At 37.3% G+C, this 27863-nt stretch overlaps 1 protein-coding gene across 5 annotated transcripts in view; it reads right to left on the bottom strand.

Moving 5' to 3' along the window:
* The window catches only part of otogl (otogelin-like), a 110592-nt gene that overhangs the window by 75714 nt on the left and 7015 nt on the right, over positions 1-27863 (bottom strand). For 2 of the 5 annotated variants that reach the window (XM_087292753.1, XM_087292755.1), the window contains exons 5-16: positions 27608-27700; positions 24034-24188; positions 23809-23930; positions 20494-20699; positions 12500-12624; positions 9840-9946; positions 7291-7397; positions 4646-4771; positions 4432-4540; positions 4258-4304; positions 1563-1708; positions 1362-1494 (exon numbers count right to left, since the gene is read on the bottom strand). In XM_087292753.1, the coding sequence (XP_087148879.1) occupies positions 1362-1494; positions 1563-1708; positions 4258-4304; positions 4432-4540; positions 4646-4771; positions 7291-7397; positions 9840-9946; positions 12500-12624; positions 20494-20699; positions 23809-23930; positions 24034-24188; positions 27608-27700 (1476 nt within the window). Of the gene's footprint in view, positions 1-1361; positions 1495-1562; positions 1709-4257; positions 4305-4431; positions 4541-4645; positions 4772-7290; positions 7410-9839; positions 9947-11796; positions 12033-12499; positions 12625-20493; positions 20700-23808; positions 23931-24033; positions 24189-27607; positions 27701-27863 lie in introns of those variants that run through there. The other 3 variants (XM_087292754.1, XM_087292756.1, XM_087292757.1) reach the window with 3 other exon arrangements.

Below are 27863 nucleotides of genomic sequence, written 5' to 3'. Positions count from 1 at the left end.
CGAGTACAAGTGCTGATTTCATACCTCACCAAACCAACCCAACCAAAAGGGCAAACAAACTTTCGTAAGATGGCGATTTAACTACAGCAGTTCAAACTGTAGCTTGCCGAAATCAGAGTGATGGTGTAAAAATTCTAGTCAAACTATCTTTTGCAATCCTATACGAACAGCAGATATAAGTGCAGTTATTATATTTATGTGGGAAAGTGTTACTATTATGTTAAATATATATATATATATATATATATATATATATATATATATATATATATATATATATATATATATATATATTTATTTATTTATTTTTTGTCATATGGAGCAATTAAGTGTTATAGTTAAATCAATTTATTAGAAATTAATAGAAAATAACGCAAATAATGTATAAAGGTGCCCATGATCTAATAACGTATGTTTTTTTTTACATTTTTCTTTTTAAAAGTAACATAATAGTTGCTTTCCCTAGTAATTAGTTACTTTTAATGATGTAATGAAGTTACTACTCTATTTGTGAGAAGTAACTAGTAACTATAACTTTTGTTTTTTTAAGTCACAAGCCCTACAATACTATTAACAAAGGTTCCTAAATTCTACATATTAAGTGGGGAAAATAAGTATTAAACGCATCATGTTTTTTCCTGGGAATAATATTTTTGAAATAACAATACAAACATAAAAATAAAACAAAACAAATCTGAAAATGATTTACGTGTAATATGGAGACATATGCGCTGCTCAGGTGTGAGTTTTTCCACAGACTTCAACAGAGTGTACAAATCTTCATGATTCTGTGGGTCTCGTCTATCAAATCTGATCTTTATTTTGTATTTTCAACTGGATTTAAAGTCAGGTGATTGGCTGGGCCATTCTACAGCTTGATTTTGTTTCTCTGAAAGCATTTGAGAGTTTCCTTGGCTGTGTTTTGGATCATTGCCTTGCTGAAATGACCACTCTGGTTTCATCCATCATCCTGCTTATGTAGATGTTGGACTGAAGCAGCTAATATTCATTTACACTGAGGAAGGGCAGAGGATTGCTGAAGAATTACTGAGAGATTTTAGCTGCTGTCTGGGCTTTGGGACTGGGACTGTCTTTCTACATCTCCCTTTCTTCTTGTGTTCATTATTTTTCACTTCCTTTTATTACACATAACTTGACTTGTAAACTAATTAGTTTTGTTCTTTGCATATATGGATTTCTTTGGTTGTTACCAACATGCAGGGAAAAAATTCAAGTCAACAGCACCTTTAGAAATATGTTTTCTGAGAAAGATGGTGATGTGTTGAATATTTATTTTTCCCTGCTGTATACACCCTATAATGTGACCAAATTCCAACATAAACCTGAATATCTCTCCTTACCATCTGAGTAGGGTAAATTAACAGCCATACTGGCTCCAATCACAACTTCTCCATCTCTGGTGAGGGTGACCTGCCTGCTGACATCTTCATCTACCACCAGAGCCACCGAGTGGATGCAGGAGTGTTCCTGAGACTGAGAGACAGGTTGAACACACAACAAACACCTCTGATCATACACATTCTCAGACACACTCCTCTTACCTCTCCACAGGCGGTATACTGTAGTGTCACAGTAAACTTGGTGTTGCCCCGGCTTTTCACCAGCACATATTGACAAGAGCCCAAGTGCATGTAGATTCGCCCATCAAAAGTGGTCACATGTGTGTCACCCACCACTGTGCATTCCGCTGCAGGGTTAAACAAACAGAAACTGTAAAATAAGTACAGTTAGAAGTTATTAAAGAATAGCTTTCGCATGAGATGGAATGGAAAAATCAGATATTAAAGGAGACCCATTATGCCCCTTTTATTTAAGATGTAAAATAAATCTCTAATGTCCCTACAAAGTGTTTTATTTTGAGCTGAAACTTCACACACAAATAATGTTTTATAACTAGGAGGCTTTGATCCTAATTGTGCCATTTTGGTCACTTTAAATTTAACTGAGATTGGGCTGTTTTCAAAAAAAGGCAGAGCTCCAAATGCCTATGTGTCAGTATAGTGGCAGATTCAAAAACAAGACTAACGTGCAAGGCTTATGAGGGAGAGATGGTCACTAGTGGGCGGGGCTTCCCCCTCTGCTGACATGAACAAAGGGAGAATGTCAATCAAAGTGTTTGTGCCGACTGTTTTTATGAAATGTGATTTCCATTAGAAGCATGGCTATATTCATTTCTATATCAGACTAAAAAACAACTGTTTATACCCCTCAAAAAAAAATATTTAACATAATTGGTCCACTTTAACATTCAGCATTCACTCACAAAACTTGGATTGAGTCCAGAACTTTAAAGCAACACTATGCAACTTTCTCTCATGGCTCTCCACTGTGTTGTTAAGCTTGTTACTTAGATGTCACTGTTCCGCTTATTTGCATCTCCAATGCAATCCCACCACAATTTGTAACTTTTTCAATTAGTGGCTTATTCATATTCATTTGTACAATCTCATTCGTACCTTGTACTCAACCCCGAACATGTTTCATATAAATTGTATGAATTTGTACGAATAAGCCCCTTTTCTGATAATACTTAATACTGTTATGTCTCCTTGTAAGAGCGGATTGGCATTTCCATATCCTCTTAAGGCCCAAGGTGTTTTTAAAAATGCATTTATTTTCTCTTTGCTATTTGGGCTTATTGGAACCTCATTAGATCAAAACCTAATTATCATCTTTTGATATGATGTACTTTTAAAGAAAAATGATGTCTATATATGTGGACTCGTGGTCCGAATTTACATAAAACATTTTTTCCTGAATGTTTTAATGCATATACAACATAGAAATATTTTTTTTGTACTTGCTTTGGCTATCAGAGAGTAAAAACTATTATTTTTTTTTCCCATTTTGGACTGTTAAAAATAGGTTTTGGGACATTTCATATACTGCAAAACAGTTGCAGGATTACACTGTTTGTCTGTAACAAAATATAAAACATTCAAAGTATTTTAAATAGCCACTTAAGAGCTAAAATGAGCTAAACACTAAGCCCTAGGTGGACATATGTCCATGGTTCTGGGTATGAGTGGGGCTGTGTGTAGCGGGTTGCTCAGTTTGATTTTTGGTTACAACAAGCACTGTGGCTGCAGAATCCACACTTAAAAAATGTACTGTAAATTTACAAGCACACTCTAAATTAATAAATACAATTGTGCTGTATTTTTACATTACAATTGTAATTAATAATTCACAGTGTGGTTGTATATTTACAGTTTTAACAAAAACCAAAATTACCAGTAAGTTACTGTAAATTTTACAGTAGATTGTTTATAGTGTTAAACGTTATTATATCGCTGATATGCTTTTAGGGACATTATTGTAAGATTAAGTTTTATCAAAAAAACATAGTGCAACTTTAAAGTTAACTAGCAAAATGTTTGATTTGCCCAATAAACTTTACATTCAATAACATAATTTTTGCATCGCCAAAAACATTTTGTATTTGCTGGCAAAAGATTGCATTTATGCCAGATTATTTATCTAAGGTTGTAAACTTTGCATTCTCAGAACAGCCTTTGTACTTGCACACAAAACCTTTTGACCAAAAAAATCTTTGTTTAATTCATTATTGTTAACTTGATTTGATTTGAGCAATTTTTAACTTGAGGCACAACTTAAAGGCAAATACATTTGTATTATTGGCATCATTATTATTATTAGTAGTAGTATAAATCAACACATTCTGGATGCTAGTGTGCGTGTATGAGTGTGGATGAAAACAAATTAGCCTGCAGCACTAATCACATTGATCATTTCATTCAGTTGGTCTGTTTTTGCAGTTGAATTGAAAATGCTTGGAAATACTAGTTTCCTTTTACTGTATTTGCTGTGCTTTTGTTTTGTTGTTTTTCTGTTTGGAAATTGATTATTTAAAAAAGAATAACAATCTTATCACTATTTATTTTTAAGGTCCTTATTAAACTGAGCTGACAATTCTGGCACATTCTTTTGGCAGTGAATATTTTGCTTGCAGATTTTTTCCTATGAACTAGGTGGGATTTGGTAAGCTTAATCCCACCTACTCCATAGCGGGAAAAAGGCTTGAAATTGTCTCTGCAATCTGGCAAGAATCCAAAAGTATTGCTCAGTCAGAATCCAAAAGTATTGCTCAGTCTCAGTAGACAGCTATATAATACATTTATGCAAAAAAAAGCACAAAATGTGATCAACTTTTAAAAATATATATTTTTGCTATGTTGTTCTTTAAAACTAGTGTAAACAAGGGAGTTTACTTACCAGTGCAGTTGTTTTCAGTGCAATTCCACAGTCCTCCCATACAGACACTGAAATGTAATACATATTAGATGGATGTTGTACACACAGCAGAGTTTTCTATTATCAGCTAAGGAGCTAAATAATAAACAAATATATATTAGAAGTGCAAGAGTGTTAATATAAAATGTTCCTCACCAGACAGTGCAGCCCTGCTCCAATACGTGACCCAGAGGATATGCTGTACCGTGGTACACACAGGGGCACTGAGACACAGCTATACAGGTGCCATTCTGCAAGATCAGACCTGACAAAGGCCAAAGAGAAAGACAAGTATAAAAGAAATGACGTCTATTTTACTATTATACGAGCAAACATTTATGAAGGTTATGCATTTGATTATTGCTCTGACCATCTGGGCAGTAGCATCCATCCAGACAGTGTAGATTGGTGCCCAAACACTCTTTGTCAAACGTGCATGTCGGTGGGCAGCAGCTGATGCAGTCTCTATGGACAAAACTATCCTCACATCTGTCCGCTAAAAACACAATTCACAAGCAAATCATATCGCAAGCTGAAGAACTCAGGCCATGTGATGCTTTTATGACTAGAGTGAGCAGATTTGGGAAATCACAGACAGTTGGGACGGACATACAGTCGAAGTCAAAATGATTAGCCCTTCTGTGTTTTTTTATTTTAAATATTTCCCAAATGATGTTAAACAGAGCATGGAATTTTTCACAGTATTTCCTGTAATATTTTTTCTTCTGGATAAAAAAGTCTTATTTCTGTTATTTCAGCTAGAATAAAAGCAGTTTACAATATTTAAAAACCCATTTTTAGGTCAATATCTTTAGCCGCCTTAAGCAATATTGTTTTTCCATTGTCTACAGAAATCTATTTCTCATTCATTTTCTTGTCGGCTTAGTCCCTTTATTAATTCGGGGTCGCCACAGCGGAATGAACCGCCAACTTTTCCAGCACGTTTTTACGCAGCGGATGCACTTCCAGCCGCAATTTATCTCTGGGAAACATCCACACATTCACACACACACACTACAGACAATTTAGACTGCATGTCTTTGGACTGTAGGGGAAACTTACAGAAAAGGGACAGGGAGAACATGCAAATTCCACACAGAAACGCCAACTGAGCCGAGGCTCAAACCAGCGACCTTCTTGCTGTGAGGCGACAGCACTACCTACTGCGCCACTGCTTTGCCCTACAGACATCTAGTCAAATATTATTTACTGTCATCACAGCAAAGATGAAATAAATCAGTTATTAGAAATGAGTTATTAAAACTATTATTTTTAGAAATGTGTTGAACACACTTTCTCTTCATTCAACAGAAATTAGGGAAAAATATACAAAAACTATTGAACAACACACATTCTGGTCTTAGGACAATTATGAAAATGTTTTTGGATCCACTTGAAATGTTGATTATAAATATGCACACATGTATTATTTGTATTATAGTGTATATACTCGGCAAAACACTCCTCTTATTGTAAAAATTCTCCTTATAACTAACATACTTTAGATGCTGAATGGCTTTTATGGGGAAAATGGTAATGTTTTACATGATGTACAGTTGTTTTTTGATGTTATTCACCAGTTAAATCTCTGATTTAGTGATTATTTTAATCCAGTGGATGCAGTTTTACAGTTTCTTTCAATTTGCCTTCTAATGATCATTCAGTTCTCATCTTATTTTCATTCATTCATTTTCTTTTTGGCTTAGTCCCTTCATGAATTTATTAATTATCCAGCACATGTTTTACGCAGTGGATGACCTTCCAGCTGCAACCCATCACTGGGAAACACTCACACACACTCGTTCACACACACATACTACAACAATCTACCCAATAGCGCATGTCTTTGGACTGTGGGGGAAACCGGAGCACCTGGAGGAAACCCACGCAAACGCGGGGAGAACATGCAAACTCCACACAGAAATGCCAACTGACCCAGCTGAGCCTCGAATCAGCAACTGTCTTGCTGTGAGGTGATTGTGCTACCCACTGCACCACCATTCTGGCCATTCATTTTTCATCTTACTATACTTCATCTCCTCTGCACTGTACATTACTTCAATAGTTTGCACTTTGCAGATACTTTACTGAACGAAGCGTATTTGATGTGCTGTCCCGAGAAAGAGCTCTGAGCTTGGAAAGATTCTCGAGCCCGGGGCTCTACCCATAATCGGGAGGGAGGGGTCCGAGCTCAGGTCTGGTCCTGCAAAAACTTCACCATTCTCTTCAACTGAAGGTGGAAGAGGTAGTGGAGTCGTGGTGGTGGAGGGACGCTGAGAAATCGAAGAATGGCTGAGGTGTTGTGATTTGGCTTTATACAAGGATTCTTTTACTGATTGGATGGGCGTAAGATTGCTAATGCAAGACCAGACGTGTCAATCATATGAGGTGGTTTTGTAGGCAATTTGAAAAAAATAAATATTAAAATTTTGATCTTCTACATATACAGTAATGTGACATGATTGACTATCAAAATTTAGGCTATTTTTAAATAACAAAAGACTAAAATCGAATACTAATGCTTAGCAATGAAGGATTTTGGGAAAAGTACATTACAAAAAGGGTGGCACGATGGCTCAGTGGTTAGCACTGTCGCCTCATGGCAAGAAGGTTGCTGGCTCGAGTTCCAGCTGGGACAGTTGCAATTTCTGTGTGGAGTTTGCATGTTCTCCTCGTGTTGGCGTGGGTTTCCTCTAGGTGCTCCAGTTTCCCTTACAGTCCAAGCACATGTAGTATAGGAGAATTGGGTAAACAACATCGGCCGTAGTGTATTAGTGTGAATGCAAGAGTGTATGGGTGTTACCCAGTACTGGGTTGCAGCTGAAAGGGCATCCGCTGCGTAAAGCATATGCCAGAATAGTTGGCGTTTCATTCCGCTGTGGCAGCCCCTGATAAATAATGGACTAATCCGAGGGAAAATAAATGAATGAATAAATTACAAGACAAAGTTTTTATTTATTTATTTTTTAAATGGGATGTCTGGCCAACCTATTGATGACATGAAATCTGACTGACCGCATGTAGGAAAACTGTCCCTCCATTCTCTGACAGGATATCCCACATGAGAACAAGCCCTGGTGTACTCAACCAGAGTCCGACAAAATGTTTCCTCGTCATCTGATCTGGAAATAAAACTAAATAAAATTAATGCACACAAAACGTAGAAAAGAACATACCAGAAAAGTCAATGCAGCAACTACATTACTATTATAATTAGTTTTGGGTTTTTTTTTTTTGCATGGTGATATAGTCCAGTAAGAACAGCTGCGAGCTCAACTTTGCTCTTGCAATCTGATCCGCTCACTACCTCTTCAATCAGCAGTAGAGTCAGAATCTGTTCATAAACTCCAGCAGATATTTCATCACTGTAATCAATACAGACAACACGTGCACACACACACACACTCTCTCTCTCTCTCTCTATTATGATTACAAGACAAGCACACATGCATGCGCACGCACGCACGCGCACATACACACACACACACACACACACAAACACGCATGCATATAGACCCCATGTATTCACAAACACTCCTTCTGGAGCTTGTGCCATATGCAAGGTATTTTCATTACTATAATTAACGTAATCCTGTTGGAATTGGGAGGTGTGGAATGCTGGAAATAGGCAAGGGAGAAAACCTCAAGGGAGAAGGAGAGAAAATGACATTTCTTGTTAAAATCTACTTAAAATCATAAATGTGCAAAACAGAAACGTTCAATTTTGGCAGACAGTACTACTTTTATTCTATAAAATTAGTCTAAAATTAGTCTACATTTTCACTGTTCATTTTGTGCAATCAACTACACTTACCAGCCACTTTATTAGGTACACCTTACTAGTATCGGATTGGACCCCCTTTTGCCCTCAGAAGAGCCTTAATCCTTTGTGGCATAGATCAAGGTACTGGAAATATTCCTCAGAGATTTTGGTCCATATTGACATGATAGCATCACGCAGTTACTGCAGATTTGTCGGCTGCACATCCATGATGAGAATCTCCCGTTCCACCACATCCCAAAGGTGCTCTATTGGATTTTGATATGGTGACTGTGGAGGCCATTTGAGTACAATGAACTCATTGTCATGTTCAATAAACCAATTTGAGATGATTCATGCTTTATGACAAGTCGTGTTATCCTGCTGGAATTAGTCATCAGAAGATGGGTACACTGTGGTCATAAAGGGATGGACATGGTCAGCAACAATATTCGGGTAGGCTGTGGTGTTGACACGATGCTCAATTGGTATTATGGGCCCAAAGTGTGCCAAGAAAATATCCCTCACACCATTACACCACCACCACCAGCCTGAACCCTTGATACAAGGCAGGATGGATCCATGCTTTCATGTTGTTGACACTAAATTCTGATCCTACTGTCTGAATGAGACTCATCAGACCAGGCAACGTTTTTACAATCTTCTATTAACCAATTTTGGTGAGCCTGTGTGAATTATAGCCTCAGTTTCCTGTTCTTAACTGACAAGAGTGGTACCCGGTGTGGTCTTCTGCTGCTGTAGCCCATCTGCCTCAAGGTTGGACGTGTTGTGCATTCAGAGATGCTCTTCTGCAGACCTCGGTTGTAACGAGTGCTTATTTGAGTTACTGTCGCCTTTCTATCAGCTGGAACCAGTCTGGCCATTCTCCTCTGACCTCAACAAGGCGTTTGTGCCCAGAGAACTGCCACTTACTCGATATTTTTTTTTTCGGACCATTCTCTGTAAACCCTAGAGATGGTTGTGTGTGAAAATCCCAGTATATCAGCAGGTTCTGAAATACTCAGACCAGCAGTCTGGCACCAAGAAGCATGCCACATTAAAAGTCTCTAAAATCACCTTTCTTTCCATTCTGATGCTCGGTTTGAACTGCAGCAGATCGTCTTGACCATGTCTACATGCGCGGAGTTGCTGTCATGTGATTGGCTGATTAGAAATTTGTCAACGAGCAGTTGGATAGGTGTACCTAATAAAGTGGCCGGAGAGTGTTGATTCTGATGATTTAAGCAAATACTTGCATTTTTTTTTTCAAAGCTGTATATACAAAAAAGTAGTAAAATTCAAAAGAAAATATGACTACAGTTATAAAAATCACTAAAATGAAACTAATTAAAATGAAAAGTAAATGTATTTTAAAAATCAAGTCCAAATGTGAAAAAGGGCAACACTTTACAATAAGCTTGTATAAGCACTCATTAAAATGAACAAACACCCTTTATTACAGTATGTGTTCATGTTAGTCAACATTAGTTAATGAAAATACAGTTGTTAACTCACGGTGCATTAACTGATGCTAACAAGCATGAATTTGGATGTTTACAAAGCATTAGTAAATGTTGAACTATGATTAATAAATGCTCCACAAGTATTGTTCATTGTTAGTTCAGGTCAGTCAATACATTAACTAATGAAACCTTTTTGTCAAATGTTTTGGTCAGTACGTTTTAGTGTGGTTTAGAGACCAGCCAGCTACAAAAGCTTAATCCAAGATTAGCTTTTGTTTTGTTTTTTTCAGAAGGGTTTAACTTTGGTTAGCATTTAGACAAAAGCACCACACTTGACTTACACACACATGTCCGAAACACAGCTGACAACAAATGGATTTGGGTCAATGTTCTCATGGCAGGAGATGAAAGGGAAGAAAAGCAATGCACTGCACTTCTCAATGGCGTCCTGTTCGGAGAACACACAAACAAGCAAAGTTGCTAAATCTGACGCCATTTTCACATTTTACAGATTGAAGAGTCGCAGAAAAACAGGCCTGACACATTTATAAAACTTCTGTTTTAAAGAAGACATATCACCGCTTTCATAAGAGAAAAAATAAATCTCTGATGTCCCCAGAATATGTCTGTGAAATGACCCACAAATCATTTAATATAGCTTGTCAAATTGTGTCCCTATTGCAAATGTACTGCTGCTTTCCTCAAGAGGGTGGAGTCTACAGCTATTCTGACCCTCATTGGTGAAGAATTACACTGTAAAATATTCATTCACGCATTCCTTCATTCATTCATTCTCCTTCGGCTTAGTCCCCTATTTATTAGGGGTCTCACAGTGGAATGAACCACCAACTATTCCAGCATTTGTTTTACACAGCAGATGCACTTCTAGCTGCAACCCAGTACTGGTAAAAACCTATACACACTCACATATTCACACACTCATACACTGTGGCCAATTTAGGACATCCAATTCACCTATAGCGCATGCCGTTGTACAGTGGGGGAAACAACAGCACTCGGAGGAAACCTACGCCAATGGGGAGAACATGCAAACTCCACACAGAAATGCCAACTGTCCCAGCCAGGACGCGAACCAGTCATCTTCTTGCTATGAGGCGACAGTGCTAAACACTGAGCCACATATACTGTAAAATTCTTCAGCACATTTCCTTCATTTCCTAAAATCCCACTGCAATATTGTTTCAACCTAAAACTTCAGGGTTTTGTCGGTACATTCATCATAGTAAATCTCCAGCTGCTACAGGAAGTAAACAGAAATGACTGTGCTCACCTATGCACCCTGCACGCGACAGAACAGTTAGCATGTCCTGCTTGAACGTTAGCAACTAGTATACCATGGCAGTTTACAAAAAATAAATGTGCAGATTTTAATTTACACAAGTGTTTCTAAACTTTCATGAACTCCTTCTGTTGAACACAAAGGAAGATACATTTAAGATTGTTGGAAAAAAAAACACAGCCACTGACTTCCATAGGAACAAATCCTATAGCTGCGTCCCAAATGGCACAATATACACTTATGCACTTACACGCTCAACAGCATAGTATATGTATATAGTATTGTCCCAAATGGAACACTAATGTTATATTTACTAAGCGGAAATTCAAACCGATTCCCTGATGACGTTTGACAAATTGGTGAAATAAATGACCAAAGTGCCAAATAATACCTGCACGAGTATAACCGCATTCACCATCGGGAGGCGCTATAATCACTCTCATAGGAAAATTTTGCTTTCACAGTCCAAAATAAAGTTATCCAACATGTAAACCGGATATCTCTGCCCCTTCCGCTATGTGATCGAAGCTTTTTTTTTTTTTTTAGAATGTTCAACAAGAATACACAAATCTTATATATTTATAAATATATTTATATTTATTTTCTAAAAATAAGCAAACAGAACCATTTCATTTTTGTAATGACTTCAGTTTATATACTGCAATTGATTCTTAAATGTCTTAACTTCAAGTTTAAACCATGTTTTTTATTCATTTATCTTTTATTTTATTGATTTATTTTTTCATTGACAATGCAATTCATATTCTGTATTGTAACCAAATATTGCTAAAAACTTGTCAATAGTTTTTTTGCAAATAATAATAATAATAATAATAATAATAATAATAAAAGTGTAAATCATTAGACACTTCTTTACCATTTGATTGAGTGCATCATCCAGATAATTAAAGTGCACTTATTATTTTTCAGTGTGGATATGACTATTTTTACAATAAAATAGCATAGAATAGTGCATAAGTATGCAATTTGGGACACACCTTATGGATGCCAATTTCCCCAACATACTTCAGTATATTTTCGTTTGTGTCAGAAAAAAAACTCATACAGGTTTGGAGCAAGTATAGGTAAACGATGGCAAAAAAAAATTCCTTTTTAGGGTGAACTGTAGCTTTAAGGCAGCAGCTCAATCAAACCGTTGTTATAAGAGACCGTAATCTATAGTAAGATCCTCCTTCCTAATCACAAAAAGTTGCTGGGTTGTATGAACTAAAGGGCTGGACAGTTCTTGGATGCTGCTTTTGTACCAAATAATAATTACAATCACCTGTTGACATCACCTGTTTCAAATCACATCATTATCTAACCAATTTACCCGAACACTAGCCCTAAACTGCTCCTGTTCCAACTTTTTTTGATGTGTTGCAAGAACCAAAATTGGAGTAAATATTTATTTAGAAAAAAAATATTAAACTAAAAAACAATACAAATCATGAGGAAAACATTCAATTATGTTTGTTGTATTGTCTGAAATACAAGTCAAAGTAAATATAGAAATCACTACTTTCTTTTTTCTATTTGAGCTCCACATACTGCCCCAAATTTTTCTGTTTTGAGGTTGTAGATCCACCACAGACTCAGTTATAGCACTTAAATACAGAATAAGTCAGATTCTCATAATACGTCTTCTTTAAACTAACACATTTATCACCATTAAAGCCTATCACGTGCATAGAAACTTACGTCCATATCAGACTCTGATGAGCACGGTCCAGGGAAATCCTCATCAACCTCAGGACAGGGTCTCTCCTGGGGCAAATCTACTGCCCAGCTGTTCCCAAATTCAGCAATGTCATCAGAGACGATCCCTGACAACAACAAAAATTCCACAGCAATAAAGATACCATAAGGAACTCAGATTTGATCACTGTTAAGTTGCAGTCAGACTGGACAATTCACCCCAGAGATTTTCATTCATATGCATGTGAATGCGGCAGACTGCAAACGTAAGCTTGTGCAACAAGTTTCGCATGTCGCTGCGTTCCAAAGCTTGAGCATGGGAAATAGCATCATGTGAATGTGTGAGACCAAAAAAGGATCGAAAAGTGACTTCTCAATACAGAAAATTTAAATATGGAGGAATAGCTAGCTTTATCAATGTTTATTTATCCCTTTTGCAGGACCATGTGACAAAATTTTGAATGCTCAAATTTGAATGAAAACAATGTTTTTTATTACTCGCTCTCATGTTGTTCCAATCCCCTGAGATTTTCGTTTATCTTTAAATCACAAATGAAGATATTTTAGAAGAAATCCAAGAGCTCCCTTGTCCTACACAGACAGCAATGGTCGCTCAGAAAAATACCAAAAAACATCCTCAAACAGACTATATGCCTTCAGTGGTTGAATTGAAATGTTATCAAGCTACGGAAAACCATGTGCACACATAAATACAAAAAATAATGACTTTATTCAACATTTTTTTTATCCTCAATATCAGAATATCGCATGTGTTCACGTGCAAAATTATTAATTAAACGCAAAAATATTGCAAAAATGTAAATAATCTCATAAATCATTCAATTTCAAACCATATAATAAAATTATATTTATTTCAGCTTACATTTAATTGTTTTACATGACTTACAGAGGATGTATACGCAGCGCACATGATGTATTTGAGTGTCTCTCGAAAAACGACGTCTCAATTGCTCCCTAACAATCCTAACATTACATGGAAGGGGGGGCTGAATTGTTTTGCAGCCTGTGCAGTAAGTGAATTACATGTGAAGTCAATGCATGCAAAGGTTGGACTAGACATCCTTTGGCACGAATTGGGCGTTGTGTGCATTTCACGCACTTTAGACTGCAAAAAAAGGTTTGAGCAAACAAATCGGAGCAATGAAACAGACAGAACAGCAAGCAGCTTACAATGATGGAGATTGGTTCAAGAATGACAGCCGCTGGACGTTGCTGAATTGAAGGACATTATTTGTGCTTTACATCTATGTCTGTTATTATGGCATGTGTAAAATCAATAAATGTTTTAGTTTAACTCTTTTCCAGCAGTTAACAAGAGACAACGCTTCCCTGCCATTGACGAGTTTTACTGTAATTCGTGTTTCGGTGTATTAAATTAGAGGAAGCCCTAATGCATGTCCTGAGTGAGGTACATGTCAGATGCTCCGAGGAGTGAAATCTGAGAGAAAGTAAGATCGTGGATAAAAATAAGAGTTATACATCCTTCCTTTGGCTTAATCCCTTCTGTTTTAGATATTGTCTTGACAAGAGATTAAAATAAAGAAGCTTTCTTTTAATATATTAATCGCTAAATTGTCTGCAAATTTCTGGGAATTACCACCACAAAATTAGTCATTTTTATCGCAAATGTTTTCAGGAAAAAAAAAACATGCCAAAATAATGTGAGTTTCTCCTTAAAACAAGCTAAATAATCTGCCAGTGGGGTAAGTAAAATAATCTACAAAGTTTATTTTGTTTACTCAAGCGGCAGATTATTTAGTTTGTTTTAAGGGGAAAACGTGCTTAAAAAACGACTTGTTTATTTCTGAAAACAAGACAAAAATGTTTATTTGTCTTTAAAATGCTGCTTGATTTAAGAATTTTGTTAATATTTGGTCTAGACACAAGACAAAAGCTCTTTTTTTTGTTAAATTATATTACTATTGAGCCACTGGTATATGCCACAAAGCATATGGTTTGTTTTGAGGAAGTGTTTTGATAGTTTTCTGGACTTGCAACCATTGCAGTACATGGAGGATGAGGGAGCACTCTGATTTTATTTAAAAATGTCTTTTCCTAAGGAGTAACACTTTACAATAAGAGAACAAGAACAACAACAATAATAAATAATAATAATAAATAATAATAATAATAATAATTCCTTACATTTATATAACACTTTTCTGGGCACTCAAAGTGCACAGGGGGGAATCTCCTCATCCACCACAAGCGTGCAGCATCCACCAGAATGACGCAACGGCAGCCATTTTGCGCGAGACTGCACACCACACTAGCTGATAGGTGGAGAGGAGACAGAGTGATGAAGCCAATTATGATATGGAGAGGGTTAGGAGGCCATGATGGACAGAGGCTAGTGGGCAAATTTTAACCCTTACTCTTTATCGAAGGATATCCTGGTATTTTTACCGACCACAGAGAGTCAGGACCTCAGTTTAAGGTCTCATCTGAAAGATGGCACTCACTGAGCAGCATAGAGTCCCCGTCACTATACTGGGGCATTAGGACACACACAGACCGCAGGTTGGGCGCCCCCTTGCTGGTCTCTGGTTTCCCCCACCTAGCTTTCCCATGTGGTCTCCCATCCAGGTACTGACCAGGCGCAGGCCTGCCTAGCTTCAGTGGGCGATTAGTGAGAGTTGCAGAGAGCTAGCTGCCAGCATGATATACTAATATGTAAACTAAACATTACTTTATTACGAAATAATGATGTACTGACCGTAACTACTAATATGTTAATTACTACTAATAATGGCTACCTTAGTTAGTTTTTAGTTCATTTTTGAACATTATTATTAACTCATTGCTCATTTAAACTGTTCACTTTTCTATTGTTTTTTAATGTAAACACGCACTAGATGGACGTGCATAACTGTCACGTTTAAACAGAGGAGTTCATGAGTTGTTAAGAATGAGTAAAAGCTAAAGTTACCCTCCAAGTAAGGTCATGCCATAAGGATTACACATTTACAGGTTGTGAGTTTGAGTTAGTTACATTTATCTAAAGCTAAAGTGTTATTTAATACATTAAAATTAACAAACTTGAACTAAAAACTAATTAATTTAGCCATTATTCATGTTGTAGTTAAAATTAGCTCTTGATTAGCTCATGCCTTAACTCATTATTGGTTAAGTGGCGTTTAATTTACATATTAGTATGTCATAATTCATGTACTGCTCTTGTAAAGTGTTACCTCTGTTAGCCACAGCCACATCACCCTGCAGCCCAAGACCTGTTACTCACTGAAGCTACGCTGGGCTGAGCCTGGTCAGTACCTGGATGGGAGACCACATGGGGAAAAACTAGGTTCCTATTGGAAGTGGTGTTAGTGAGGCCAGGAGGGGGTGCTCAACCTGCGTGAGTCCTTATGCCTCAGTAAAAGTGAAGGGGACAATACACTGTCAGTATGCGCCGTCTTGCAGATAAGACGTTAAACTGAGGTCCTGACTTTCTGGGGTCATTAAAAATCCCATGGCACTTCTCGTGAAAGAGCAGCGGTGTAACCCCAGTGTCCTGGCCAAAGTCCTTCTATCAGCCCTTACGATCATGGCCTCCCAATCATCCCCATCCACTAAATTGGCTCTATCATTGTCTCTCCACTCCACCAATAACTGGTGTGTGGTGAGCGCACTGGCGCCGTTGTTGTCCAGTGGCAGCTGTCGCATCATCCAAGTGGATGCTGCACACTGGTCATTCATTCATTCATTATTTATTTATTTATTGCCATGTCAGCTACTAAGGCTATTTTCATGGCAAGAGCATTTCAGTAATTAACAAACATCAACAGTAAAATATAAATAATTGAATATACAATTTAAATAAGATTTTTCTGCTTAATACATGTTAAAAGTTCTAATACTTTTTCTGGAGTCCTTAAGAGAGTTCTCATCATAAAAAGTCTTTCTGGAGTCATTAAAAGCAGGGCAGTCCAGTAAAATGTGTTTTACAGTCCATGGGGTTTTACAGTGTAAACATTGGGTAGGGTCTTCATCTTTAAGTAAAAAGTTATGTGTTAATCTTGTATGTCCAATACGACATCTGGTAAGAATTACTCGATCAGCTCGTTTCTTAAAATGTCTTATACCTCTGTGTGTAATTTCAGGCTGGATTTCTTGTAATTTATTGTTTTCCAGAGTATCCCACTCCTCTTGCCACTTATTAGGGACCGAGCACCAAACGGTGCAAGGCCCTATTGGAATTGCTCCGTTTATTATTATTCTTCTTCTTCTTCCGCGGAATGAATCGCGGTTTTGAGGGGCTAAACATGCCCGAAAACTCACGCAACTTTGCACACGCCTCAGAAGTGGCGAAAATTTACGTTTATCATGGGTCACGGAAGTGGGCGTGGCAAAATGACTCGACAGCGCCACCTAGAAAAATTAAACGGATGAGCCCCCGATATATGAATCACGCACATGCACGAAAATCGGCACACACCTCAAACATGCCAAAACATACGAAAAAGTCTCTTGGAGCCATATCGCAAACCCAACAGGAAGTCGGATATTTTTAACTTCCTGCGGCGAAAAAGTGGCGTTTTTGCCATTTCCAGGCGTTGTATTTTAACGAACTCCTCCTAGGGATTTTATCCGATCGACACCAAAATTGGGTTTTGTCTTCTAAAGGCCTTGGCGATGTTAAATTGCGAAGCTTTAGAGTTTTCGTCGATGGGCGTGTCCCTGGCGGCCTCGCAAACTTTGACGATTCGCCACAAAACAGGAAGTCGTTATAACTCGAGCATGCATTATCAGATCTGCCTCAAAATTCACACGCTTGATAAGAGTCCTGACCTGAACACGTTTACATGCCAATATCCAGACACAGTTATAGCGCCACCTGCTGGCCACAGGAAATTACATGATTTACCGAGTAACAAACTCCTCCCACAAATTTTTTCGTATCAACACCAAAATTGGGTGGCGTTATCAGAAAGCTCTAGCGATGATATATTGTGAAGATCTAGAGTTTTCACAGAGGGGTGTGTCCGTGGCGGCATGACAAACCTCAACGCTTCGCCATGGAACAGAAAGTCCTTATAACTCAACCACACAATGTCCGATCTGCCTGAAACTTCACATGGTTAATCAAATTCCTCTCCTGAACATATCCCAATAACAATATTGAAGTGGGCGTGGCAAACCGACTCGATAGCGCCACCTAGAAAAATTAAACGGACGAGCCCCCGATCCACGAATGACGCACATGCACGGAAATTGGCACACACCTCAAACACGTCAAAACATACGAAAAAGTCTCTTGAAGCCATATCTCAAACCCAACAGGAAGTCGGATATTTTTAATTTCCTGCTGCAAAAGAGTGGCGTTTTTGCTATTTTTAGGCATTGCATTTTAACGAACTCCTCCTAGGGATTTTATCCGATCAACACCAAAATGAGGTTTTGTCATCTAAAGGCCTTGTCAATGTGAAATTGCGAAGCTCTAGAGTTTTTTGTCGATGGGCGTGTCCGTGGCGGCCTCGCAAACTTTGATGACTCGCCACAAAACAGGAAGTCGTTATAACTCAGACATGCATTATCCGATCTGCCTTAAAATTCACACGTTTGATAAGAGTCCTGACCTAAACATGTTTACATGCCGATATGCAGATACAGATATAGCGCCACCTGCTGGCCACAGGAAATGACATGTTTTACAGTGTAACAAACTCCTCCCACAAATTTTATCGTATCAGCACCAAATTTGGGTGGTGTTATCTGAAAGCTCTAGCGATAATATATTGTGAAGATCTAGAGTTTTTGCAGAGGGGCGTGTCTGTGGTGGCATGACAAACCTCAACGCTTCGCCATGGAACATGAAGTCCTTATAACTCAACCACACAATGTCCGATCAGCCTGAAACTTCACATGGTTGATAAAAGTCCACTCCTGAACACATCCCCATAACAATATTGATTCAGTCTTAGCGCCACCTAGTGACGGAAGGAATTTTGGCTTGTAACTCAACCACACAATGTCCGATCAACGTGAAACCTAACATGGTGGATAAAAGTCCTCTTCTGAACACATCTACATAACAATATTGAGGCTGTCATAGCGCCATCTGCTGGCAGAAGGTAGTTTTGCTTATAACTCAGCCCCACAATGTCTAATCTGCCTGAAACTTTACATGGTTGATTAAATTCCTCTTCTGAAGACATCAACATACCAACATTAAGACAGTGAAAGCTCCACCTGCTGGCAACAGGAAGTTTGGCTTATAACTCAGCCAAACAACGTCTGACCTGCCTGAAACTTCACATGTTTGATAAGATTCCTCTACTGAAGGCATCTACATGCCAATCTTGAGTCACAGTCATAGCGCCACATGCTGACAGGAGGAAGTTTGGCATAAATCTATGATTTTCTCGCCTTCTTTATATATATCGGCTTAAAATATTATTGTTTGCTGTTCTCTGTCATCCTGAGGCCACAGGGCGGCGGTGAGCCCGGGTGCGAGGTCCCTATCATCGCTGCTTGCAGCTTTAATTTAAAATGTAATTATTAATAAAAGGTCTCATCTCAGATGGAGAAGTTTGACAGTTGTTTACAGCTTGTTTTAGAGCAGCTTTAGCAGCTGCATCCGCTCGTTCATTCCCTGAAAGACCAACATGTCCTGGTATCCAGCAAAAAAATGATATGGTAAAATTTGTTTTGTAGGTGGTGAACTTGAGTTAAAATATTTTCAATCAAAGGATGATCTCTCTTTGAAGATTCCATCTGTTGAAGGCATGATTTAGAGTCTGTAAAAATAATGGTTTTCTTTTGTTTTGTATAATATTTTCTATAAACTCCAATGATAAAAGTAGTGCGTGGGCTTCAGCTGTGAATATGGAGCACTTTCCCCTTGTCATTCCATTATTACACATAACTTATTAACAGATTTTTTGTTTTATTTTATTGTTATGTTTGTGTTGTTTGGATTTTTACCAAAATCTGGTTCAATTCCATGTCAACAGCTCCTTTAGAAATTTTATTACCAGGAAAAAACACGACGTGTTCAATACTTATTTTCCCTGCTGCAAGTTATTTGCAAGAAACTAGTATTAAGCTTAATGGCAAATTTAAAGGTTTACCTAGGTTAATTAGGTATGTAATTAGACAACAGTTGTCTATTACAGAAAAAAAAAATCTTAAAGGGATATTGTACCTAAATTATCTGGAAAATATTTACTCGCCATTTACTCACCCTCATGTGTAGTCAAACCTTTATTAGTTTTATTACACTCAATATAAAAAAACAAGACTTTCTCCATAAGAAAAATGTAGTAGGAAACACTAAAAAAAATTCTTGCTCTGTTAAACAGCACTTTAACATTAGAAAAGCATTTTTGTAATTTCCAGGTAGGGCTAATAAAGGGCTTCTATTATCCTCATTTGTGCTAATAAAACCATCTTCTAAATGAATATATTAATCATTAGTCATTAATTATTCCAGCATTAACAATAAGTTGGAGGCTGCTGTTTTTTTTTTGTTTTTTTAATTTGGTAATTTTTTTTGTAACTTTGGATAAAAGTATCTGCTATATGAGTAAATGTTTTGTATAATATTTTCTATAAACTCCAATGATAAAAGTAGTGCGCGGGCTTCAGCTGTGAATATGGAGCATTCTTTTGGCAGCCTGATTCCATGACTTTGTTCTCCTGTCCCCATTGCTCTGCACACTGGTGGTGGTGTGGAGAGACCCCCTCATGATTGTGAAGCACTTTGGGTGTATGGCCACACACAATAAATGCGCTATATAAATACACATTAAATTACCTGCAGGGTTATAGAACGACATGCGGCTGTGTAATTAACAACATAATAGTCATTTTTGGGGTGAATTAACTCTTTAACATGTTCCTAAAATGTTACAATCCATCTCTAACTACACAACAGTATGTTCAGACTCGGCATGCAGCTCTGCTCAGTTTTGATGTAATTGTCCTGAGTGAGTTGACTGAGATGATAATTGTGTGTGCGGGCCTGTTTGTCTCACCGCGGCTGCTGCTGAGATCATCTGATCCGTCATCATTATAGTTTCCACACAGACCACAAGGCCTTCCTTTGTGCGCTTCGGTCATTTTGAGGTAGACTCCAGAGCCCCCGTCCCATGCTAGAGAGAAGCCAAATGTGCTCTTCACCAGGATATAGTCAGCCAAGCGCTCGATGAAAACATTACGCACCGTCTGGGGAAGACTCAGCCTGTGTGCATGCACAGAAAACACACATACAAGACAAGTATGATTATATTTTATATTAAAATGCCTTGGCGAGGGAATTATTTCATATTTGATTATCATCGTGACCTAAAATGACAATGACCAAAATGGTAAAATGTTCTCTAGAAAAATGTATCCACTCATCCTGTTTGTCACAGCATCTATTGTTTAAGACAAAATTATGAGCCCTTTTAATTTTCTTTTTTTCTTTTATTATTTTATTATTATTTGCTTTTGAACATAGAAAGACTTTTTCAACACACATTGAAACATAATAATTTTAATAACTAATTTCAAATGATTTTTTTGTTTGTTTTTGCCATTATGACAGTCAATAAAATTTTCAGCACTGTAAATATTTTTCACAATATAGAGCAGGAAAAATACATATTGTACACTTCACCATTTTTCTCAGAAAATATATTTCTAAAGGCTTTGTTGACTTGTGATTTTCCCCGAATGTTGGTAACAAGCAAATAAATCCATATATGCAAAGAAAACAAAACTTATTAGTTTACAAACGAAGATATGTGTAATAAAAAGGAAATGACACAGGGAAAAAGTATTGAACACATGAAGAAAGGGAGGTGAAGAAAGGCAGTGAAAGCCCAGACAGCAGCTGAAATCTCTCAGTAGTTCTTCAGCAACCCTCTGATCTTCATCAGTATTAATTAACATTAGCTGCTTCTGTCCAACATCTGCATTAGCAGGAGGATGAAGATAAAACCTGAGTGCACATTTCAGCAGGACAATGATCCAAAACACAGCCAAGGAAGCTCTCAAATACTTTCAGAGAAAGAAAATCAAGCTGTAGAACGGCCCAGCCAGTCACCTAACTTTAATTCAATAGAAAATACAAAATAAAGATCAGAGTTGATAGACGAGACCCACAGAACCATCAAGAATTTGACACTCTGTTGAAGTCAGAGGAAAATTCACACCTGAATAATGCATGTGCCTTCATTCTCCATATGAGAGGCGTCTTTAAGCTGACATCATTAAAAAAGCCTTTTACAGTATAATAAGTACTAAATACATTTCAGTAGTTCAGCACTTTCCCCTTGTCATTCCATCATTACACATAACTTATTATCAGATTTTTTGTTTTGTTTTATTGTTATGTTTGTGTTGTTTGGATTTTTACCAAAATCTGGTTCAATTCCATGTCAACAGCTCCTTTACAAATTTTATTCCAAGGAAAAAACACGACGTGTTCAATACTTATTTTTCCTGCTGCAAGTTATTTGCAAGAAACTAGTATTAAGCTTAATAGCCAATTTAAAGGTTTACCAAGGTTAATTAGGTATGTAATTAGACAACAGTTGTCTATTACAGAAAAAAAAAATCTTAAAGGGATATTGTACCTAAATTATCTATAAAATGTTTACTCGCCATTCACTCACCCTTATGTGTAGTCAAACCTTTATTAGTTTTATTTCACTCAATATAAAAAAACAAGACTTTCTCCATAAGAAAAATGTAGTAGGAAACACAGGAATAATTTTTTGCTCTGTTAAACAGCACTTTAACATTAGAAAAGCATTTTTGTAATTTCCAGGTAGGGCTAATAAAGGGCTTCTATTATCCTCATTTGTGCTAATAAAACCATCTGCTAAATGAATATATTAATCATTAGTCATTAATTATTCCAGCATTAACAACAAGTTGGAGGCTGCTGTTTTTTTATTTTTAATTTGGTAATTTTTTTTGTAACTTTGGATAAAAGTATCTGCTATATGAGTAAATGTAAATTACAGTAAAATAATATACAAAATAATGTGTTTATTTCATATTTAAATTTCTTTTAAAACACTATTTATTACTATATATTTTATATTCAGCAAACAATACGCTCTGAACATTTTTTGAAGGTCCAAACTGATTATCTAGAGAAAATGCTTATTTTAAGGCTTTATTAATCAGGAAAACATTTCTTTTGCCTTCTATTATTCTTTTATTTTTCTACATCATTTTAATAATAATAAAAAAACGAACAATATATATAATGTAAAATATAACAATATATATTTTAATATTTAAAAAAGCGCACAGACATGTTCAAAGCTCCTGAATTCTTTATTTTAGTTATTATTTTATAATTGCAGAGTATTTGGGCCTTTTCTTTAGTAAATGAACCTGACAGGACAACAGGAGACAGCAAAAAAAAACTGCAGTTGCTTTGAATTAGACTGACTACTATTCATCTATTAATCTGCTATTCACATCCATTACAAATAAATATAAAAACCATAAAAACAACCTACATTTTTTTCGAAACAAAGCCTGTTCTGAAAATCTGAAGGCGGTTTGGTTTGTAGCTGGACATTATTGGAGTTCGCAGACAGGAACAGTGAACAGCTGTTCACTGAAACACCACCGAGTCTCACTGGATTCCTCTGTATGGGCGTGTGTCAGTTATAAAACACTCACAGGACGTTAATTTGGACAACTCAGCAGATATTTTAAAGTGTTCACACAAAGAGAGCACGCATAGTTTGTGAATCAATGGACTTGTGCGACTCCGATACAGTACGAGTTGCGAATGTGATCGAGGCACACGTGAGCTGGTTATTATAACTCTAATAATTGTTATCTTTACATTTGCGTGAAGGTCTGATTTATATAACTGAAGTGCAGCGGTTGGAAATTTAAGCCTGTCTGCATTTAACAGTGAGGCTGTTTTTACACAGAGTCTCAATTAGCTTATTCAATCACAGAAAGCGGGAAATACCATTACTCGGACCATTTTAATATGACATATTTAAAAATGAAATCAAATAATTATATTATAATATTTAAGTTAATTTTAAGCCATCTCGCAGCCCACCTGCAGGATCACTGAGGCCCACTAGTGGGCCGCAGCCCACCGGTTGAGAATCCCTAGAAGATGTCTAATAGACATCTAAACATTGACTATAGACATCTATTAGATTTCCACTTCCACTTTTTTCCACTTGATTATTTGCCATTATGCGTTGCACAAACACACTTCCTCTGCATTAAACATATTTTCTAAGTTGATTTTTCATCATTTTAATCTAAACTGAAGTCAAAAACAAACAAAAAAAGAAGAACAGTTTGTCCAAACTCACCTGTGTCCACCCTTGAGCACCTGATAGCCACTAATATAGATTTCCTCTTCATTTGGGAAGAACAGACTTAGGCTACGTGGACATGAATATACTGAACCTCTACACGAACGACTGTTATGAACCTACCAAACACAAATAAAACAAATAACTTTAGATAACATAAAAGAACATGTATGACTAGCAGAGATGTGTGTTTGTGTGTGTTCTGGTGCAGCTTTAACTCACCCAAACCGTATACTGTGGCTCTGAGGAATGGCAGTCTTTGGCCAGGATATACGAACAGCTTCCAGGGTAGTAGTAATACATTCCATCAAAAGTCTCAAAATGATGCTGACCCCATGAACGGCAAATGCCATCCCTGTCCTGACCATGGTTGGGAACTTGTACAAAAAAAAAGCATAAACCATTTTTCCCTCCATCATATTTCTTTCTGGTTGTCTTTTTCAGTTAATCCAATATTTGTGTCCCCTTTCATCACTAACGCATTGAGCACGTAATCAGTGTCGCTTATATAATCGATACTGCATATGTACTGTAGCAGCCTGTTATTCTGTTGGTCACACCGGCTGCCTGACTTTATAGCTCTTGGTTAATTAAACACCCATACTGGAGCTCTTTGTGACAAGCAATCTGCTCCCAGCACGTCTGTAATCCAATGCTACCAAATGCAGTATATGAAATAGTCAAAGATTAACTGGAACCAGTGAGCAATGCAGTTAGAATTCTAGTAATTAAATTCAGGCTTCCTTCATCCACATTTAATGGTCAGCACTGGGTGGCAGATGATAATATCAGACCGAGCCGCACTATAATTACATGGAGGCAGGCTTCATTTTGAATTCAATATAACCTGTGTGCGTGTGTGTGTGTGTGTATACAGGTTTATGAGGTTTATAAGGAGAGTTGAGTTTAGTAGGTGGGGTAGGGCCATATAATAAGTGGTTTTAACAATATAAAATAAATTACGCCTATGGAATGTCCCTGTAAACCATGTATACTAGTGTGTGTGTGTGTGTGTGTGCCTTGTATTCCTTACATTGTTGGAACCTAATTGCTCCACAACAGGTAAGTTCTGACCTTGTGGGGACATTGTTTTGGTCCTGATGAGGAACATGGCTCATAAATCACACATAATGGAGTATTTTGAAAATGTAAAGATGCAGATTGTTTCCTTTGAGGGTTGAGCTTAGTAGTAGGTGTGGGGTAGGTTCATATAATAAGGGGTTTTACAAAATATAATAAATTATGGCTATGGAGTGTGCCTGTAAATCATGCATACAAGTGTGTGTTTACATGTTTATGTGGTTTACAGGAACGCAAAGTTGTATAATGACATAGGTATAACCTAGTTTTACTTTATTAACCTCATGTCCCTTTAATTCAAAACGCTTAAAATCATACTTTATAAGGTCTTTTGAAATTAAAATGTTTCCACAGGTTTCGTTTGAGGCTTGAGTTTAGTAGTAGGGACGGGGTAGGTCCATATAATAAGTCATTTTTTAACCGTATGAAATAAATTACGGCTTTAGAGTGTCCCTGTAAACCATATCTACAAGTATGTGTGTGGGTGTTTGTGTGCCTTGTATTCCTTACGTTGTTGGCACCTAATTACCCCACAAGAACAAGTAATTTTTGACCTTGTGGGGACTTTATTTTGGTCCTGATGAGGGAAAATGGCTCATAAATCACACAGAATTGAATATTTAGAAAATGTAAAAATGCTAATTGTTTCCTTTAACGGTTGAGTTTAGTAGTAGGAGTGGGGTAGGTTCATATAATAAGTGGTTTTAACAATATAAAATAATATACGCATATGGAGTGTCCCTGTAAACCATGTATACAAGTGTGTGTGTGTGTGTGTGTGTGTGTGTGTGTGTGTGTGTGTGTGTGTGTGTGTGTGTGTGTGTGTGTGTGTGTGTGTGTGTGTGTGTATACAGGTTTATGTGGTTTACAGTTATGCAAAGTTGTATAATGTCTTATAACTTAGTTATTACTTTATATCCTTTGAGGGTTGAGTTTAGTAGTAGGGGTGGGATAGGTCCATATAATAGGTAGTTATTTCATCATATAAAATAACATACGGCTATGGAGTGTCCCTGTAAACCATATATACAAGTGTGTGTGTGGGGGTGTTTGTGTGCCTTGTATTCCTTACGTTGTTGGCACCTAATTATCCCACAAGAACAAGTAAATTCTGACCTTGTGGGGACATTATTTAGGTCCTGATGAGGAAAATGGCTAATAAATCACACAGAATGGAGTATTTAGAAAATGTAAAGATGCTGATTGTTTCCTTTAAAGGTTGAGTTTAGAAGTAGGAGAGGGGTAGGTTCATATAATAAGTAATTACTATATAAATAAATAAATAAATAAATAAATAAATAAATTATGACTATGGCGTGTTCCTATAAACCATGTATACAAGTGTGTGTGCTTTGAATTCCTAACATTGCTGGCAGCTAATTACCCCATCATAAACTAAATTTTGATCTTGTGGGGAAATTGTTTTGGTCCTGATGAGAAAAATGGCTTATAAATCACTCAGAAAAATCACATTTTGAATATATAGATGCAGATTGCTTGCTGTGAGGATTGGTTTTAGGGGTTGAGTTGGGGTTAAAGCAATCTGGTCAAATGCATTTCTAACCGCCTTTAAATACGGTTGAAAGCAGACAAGCTCAAAAATTGTGACTGGAATGACAAAAACGCATCTTAACATTAAATGTGAACAAGGCAAATATTTGCTAATGAAGATTATTTTTTCCCTTTTATTGTTAATTTTATGTTACTCTTTCTTTTTTATTTTTCAAGTGACATCATATAGTTGTCATATAGGTTGCAACCCAGGCTCATTCTGAAAACGTATTCCCGTGGACGTTTCTGGAGACTGCGAAATATGTCCCAGGTGGTACGTATGGCTGCATTTCATTTTTTGAAGCGAACGCTATGGGGCGGTATGACGCTGTTTCCTTTTGCGCTTACCAGCTGACTGCTTTCCTCTGTGTGAAGGGTTTTTCCGCTGCAACCAGTTTGTCCAGTCAGCTCATCGTGTACGTCGCCAAACTTAAGACGCAGAGAGGACTTGACCACGACGACCAGGTTTGAGTCAAGGGAAGAGCGGTTATAGAAATCAGGTAAGACAAAAACAGAATCCAAAAAGTAAAGTGAAAGAGTTCATAACAGGGTGAGAACGTGGTGAAATTTAAAAATTTGGTAAAAAAAAAATCCCACGAGGGCTTTTATTTTTCTAGATGGCTTTTGTAAATTGTTGGTTGGGTTTAGGGAAGTAAGCGGGTGGGCAGGTCAATCGGTAAAATTGGTTGGGTTTAGGGAAGGAGGAGGGTGGGTCAGCCGATTGGCCAGTCGCACAAGTGAATTATTCAGTCAGACAGCGGCCTCTGGTAGGTTTACACGAGAACAGCGCAGGTGCAAACGACACCCACAAGAGACATTTGAGATACGAAAAAGCGCACACAGCAGCCTCTTGTGGATTCGCGAAAACAAAAACTGCAAAAATACGTACCTCCTGGGACGTATTTCGCTGTCTCCAGAAACATCCACGGGACTACATTTTCAGAATGAGCCTGGGTTGATACTTTAGTAGAATTATTTCTTAGTAAGTGATAGGACAGCCAGGAGATATTGGATGCCAGAATTTTTTATGGGTTAAAAGGGGAGCATGACCAAAAAATATTTATGAACCACTGGGGTAGGGGGGTATATTATACAACATAAAAATAATTACATCTATAGAAAGTCCTCATAAAGGTAGCTGTACAAGATTGTGTGCATTTCTTACTGATTTGACAGCGATCACCGAGACCCTGGAATTGAGCACAATCACAGCGTCCTTCGTCCTGGCACCAGCCACCATTAAGACACCCACAATATTCTACAACAAACACAAAAGACACATTTTAAAAGCATTAGTAATACTACTGAAACTGCAGGCCATGCACAGAAGATGTAGAGCCCCAGTGTTTTTGTACAGATTTTCTTTTGCTTTGGAATAGTACTGAACTGTACAAAGGTGTGTTTTTGTTGATGTGATCACA

Source organism: Danio rerio, chromosome 18 (assembly GCF_052040795.2).
Source record: "Danio rerio strain M-AB ecotype USA chromosome 18, GRCz13ab, whole genome shotgun sequence".
In the NCBI taxonomy this organism is placed as follows: Eukaryota; Metazoa; Chordata; class Actinopteri; order Cypriniformes; family Danionidae; genus Danio; species Danio rerio.
The sequence above is the reverse complement of the archived record's forward strand: the minus strand, read 5'-3'. Positions and strand labels throughout refer to the sequence as shown.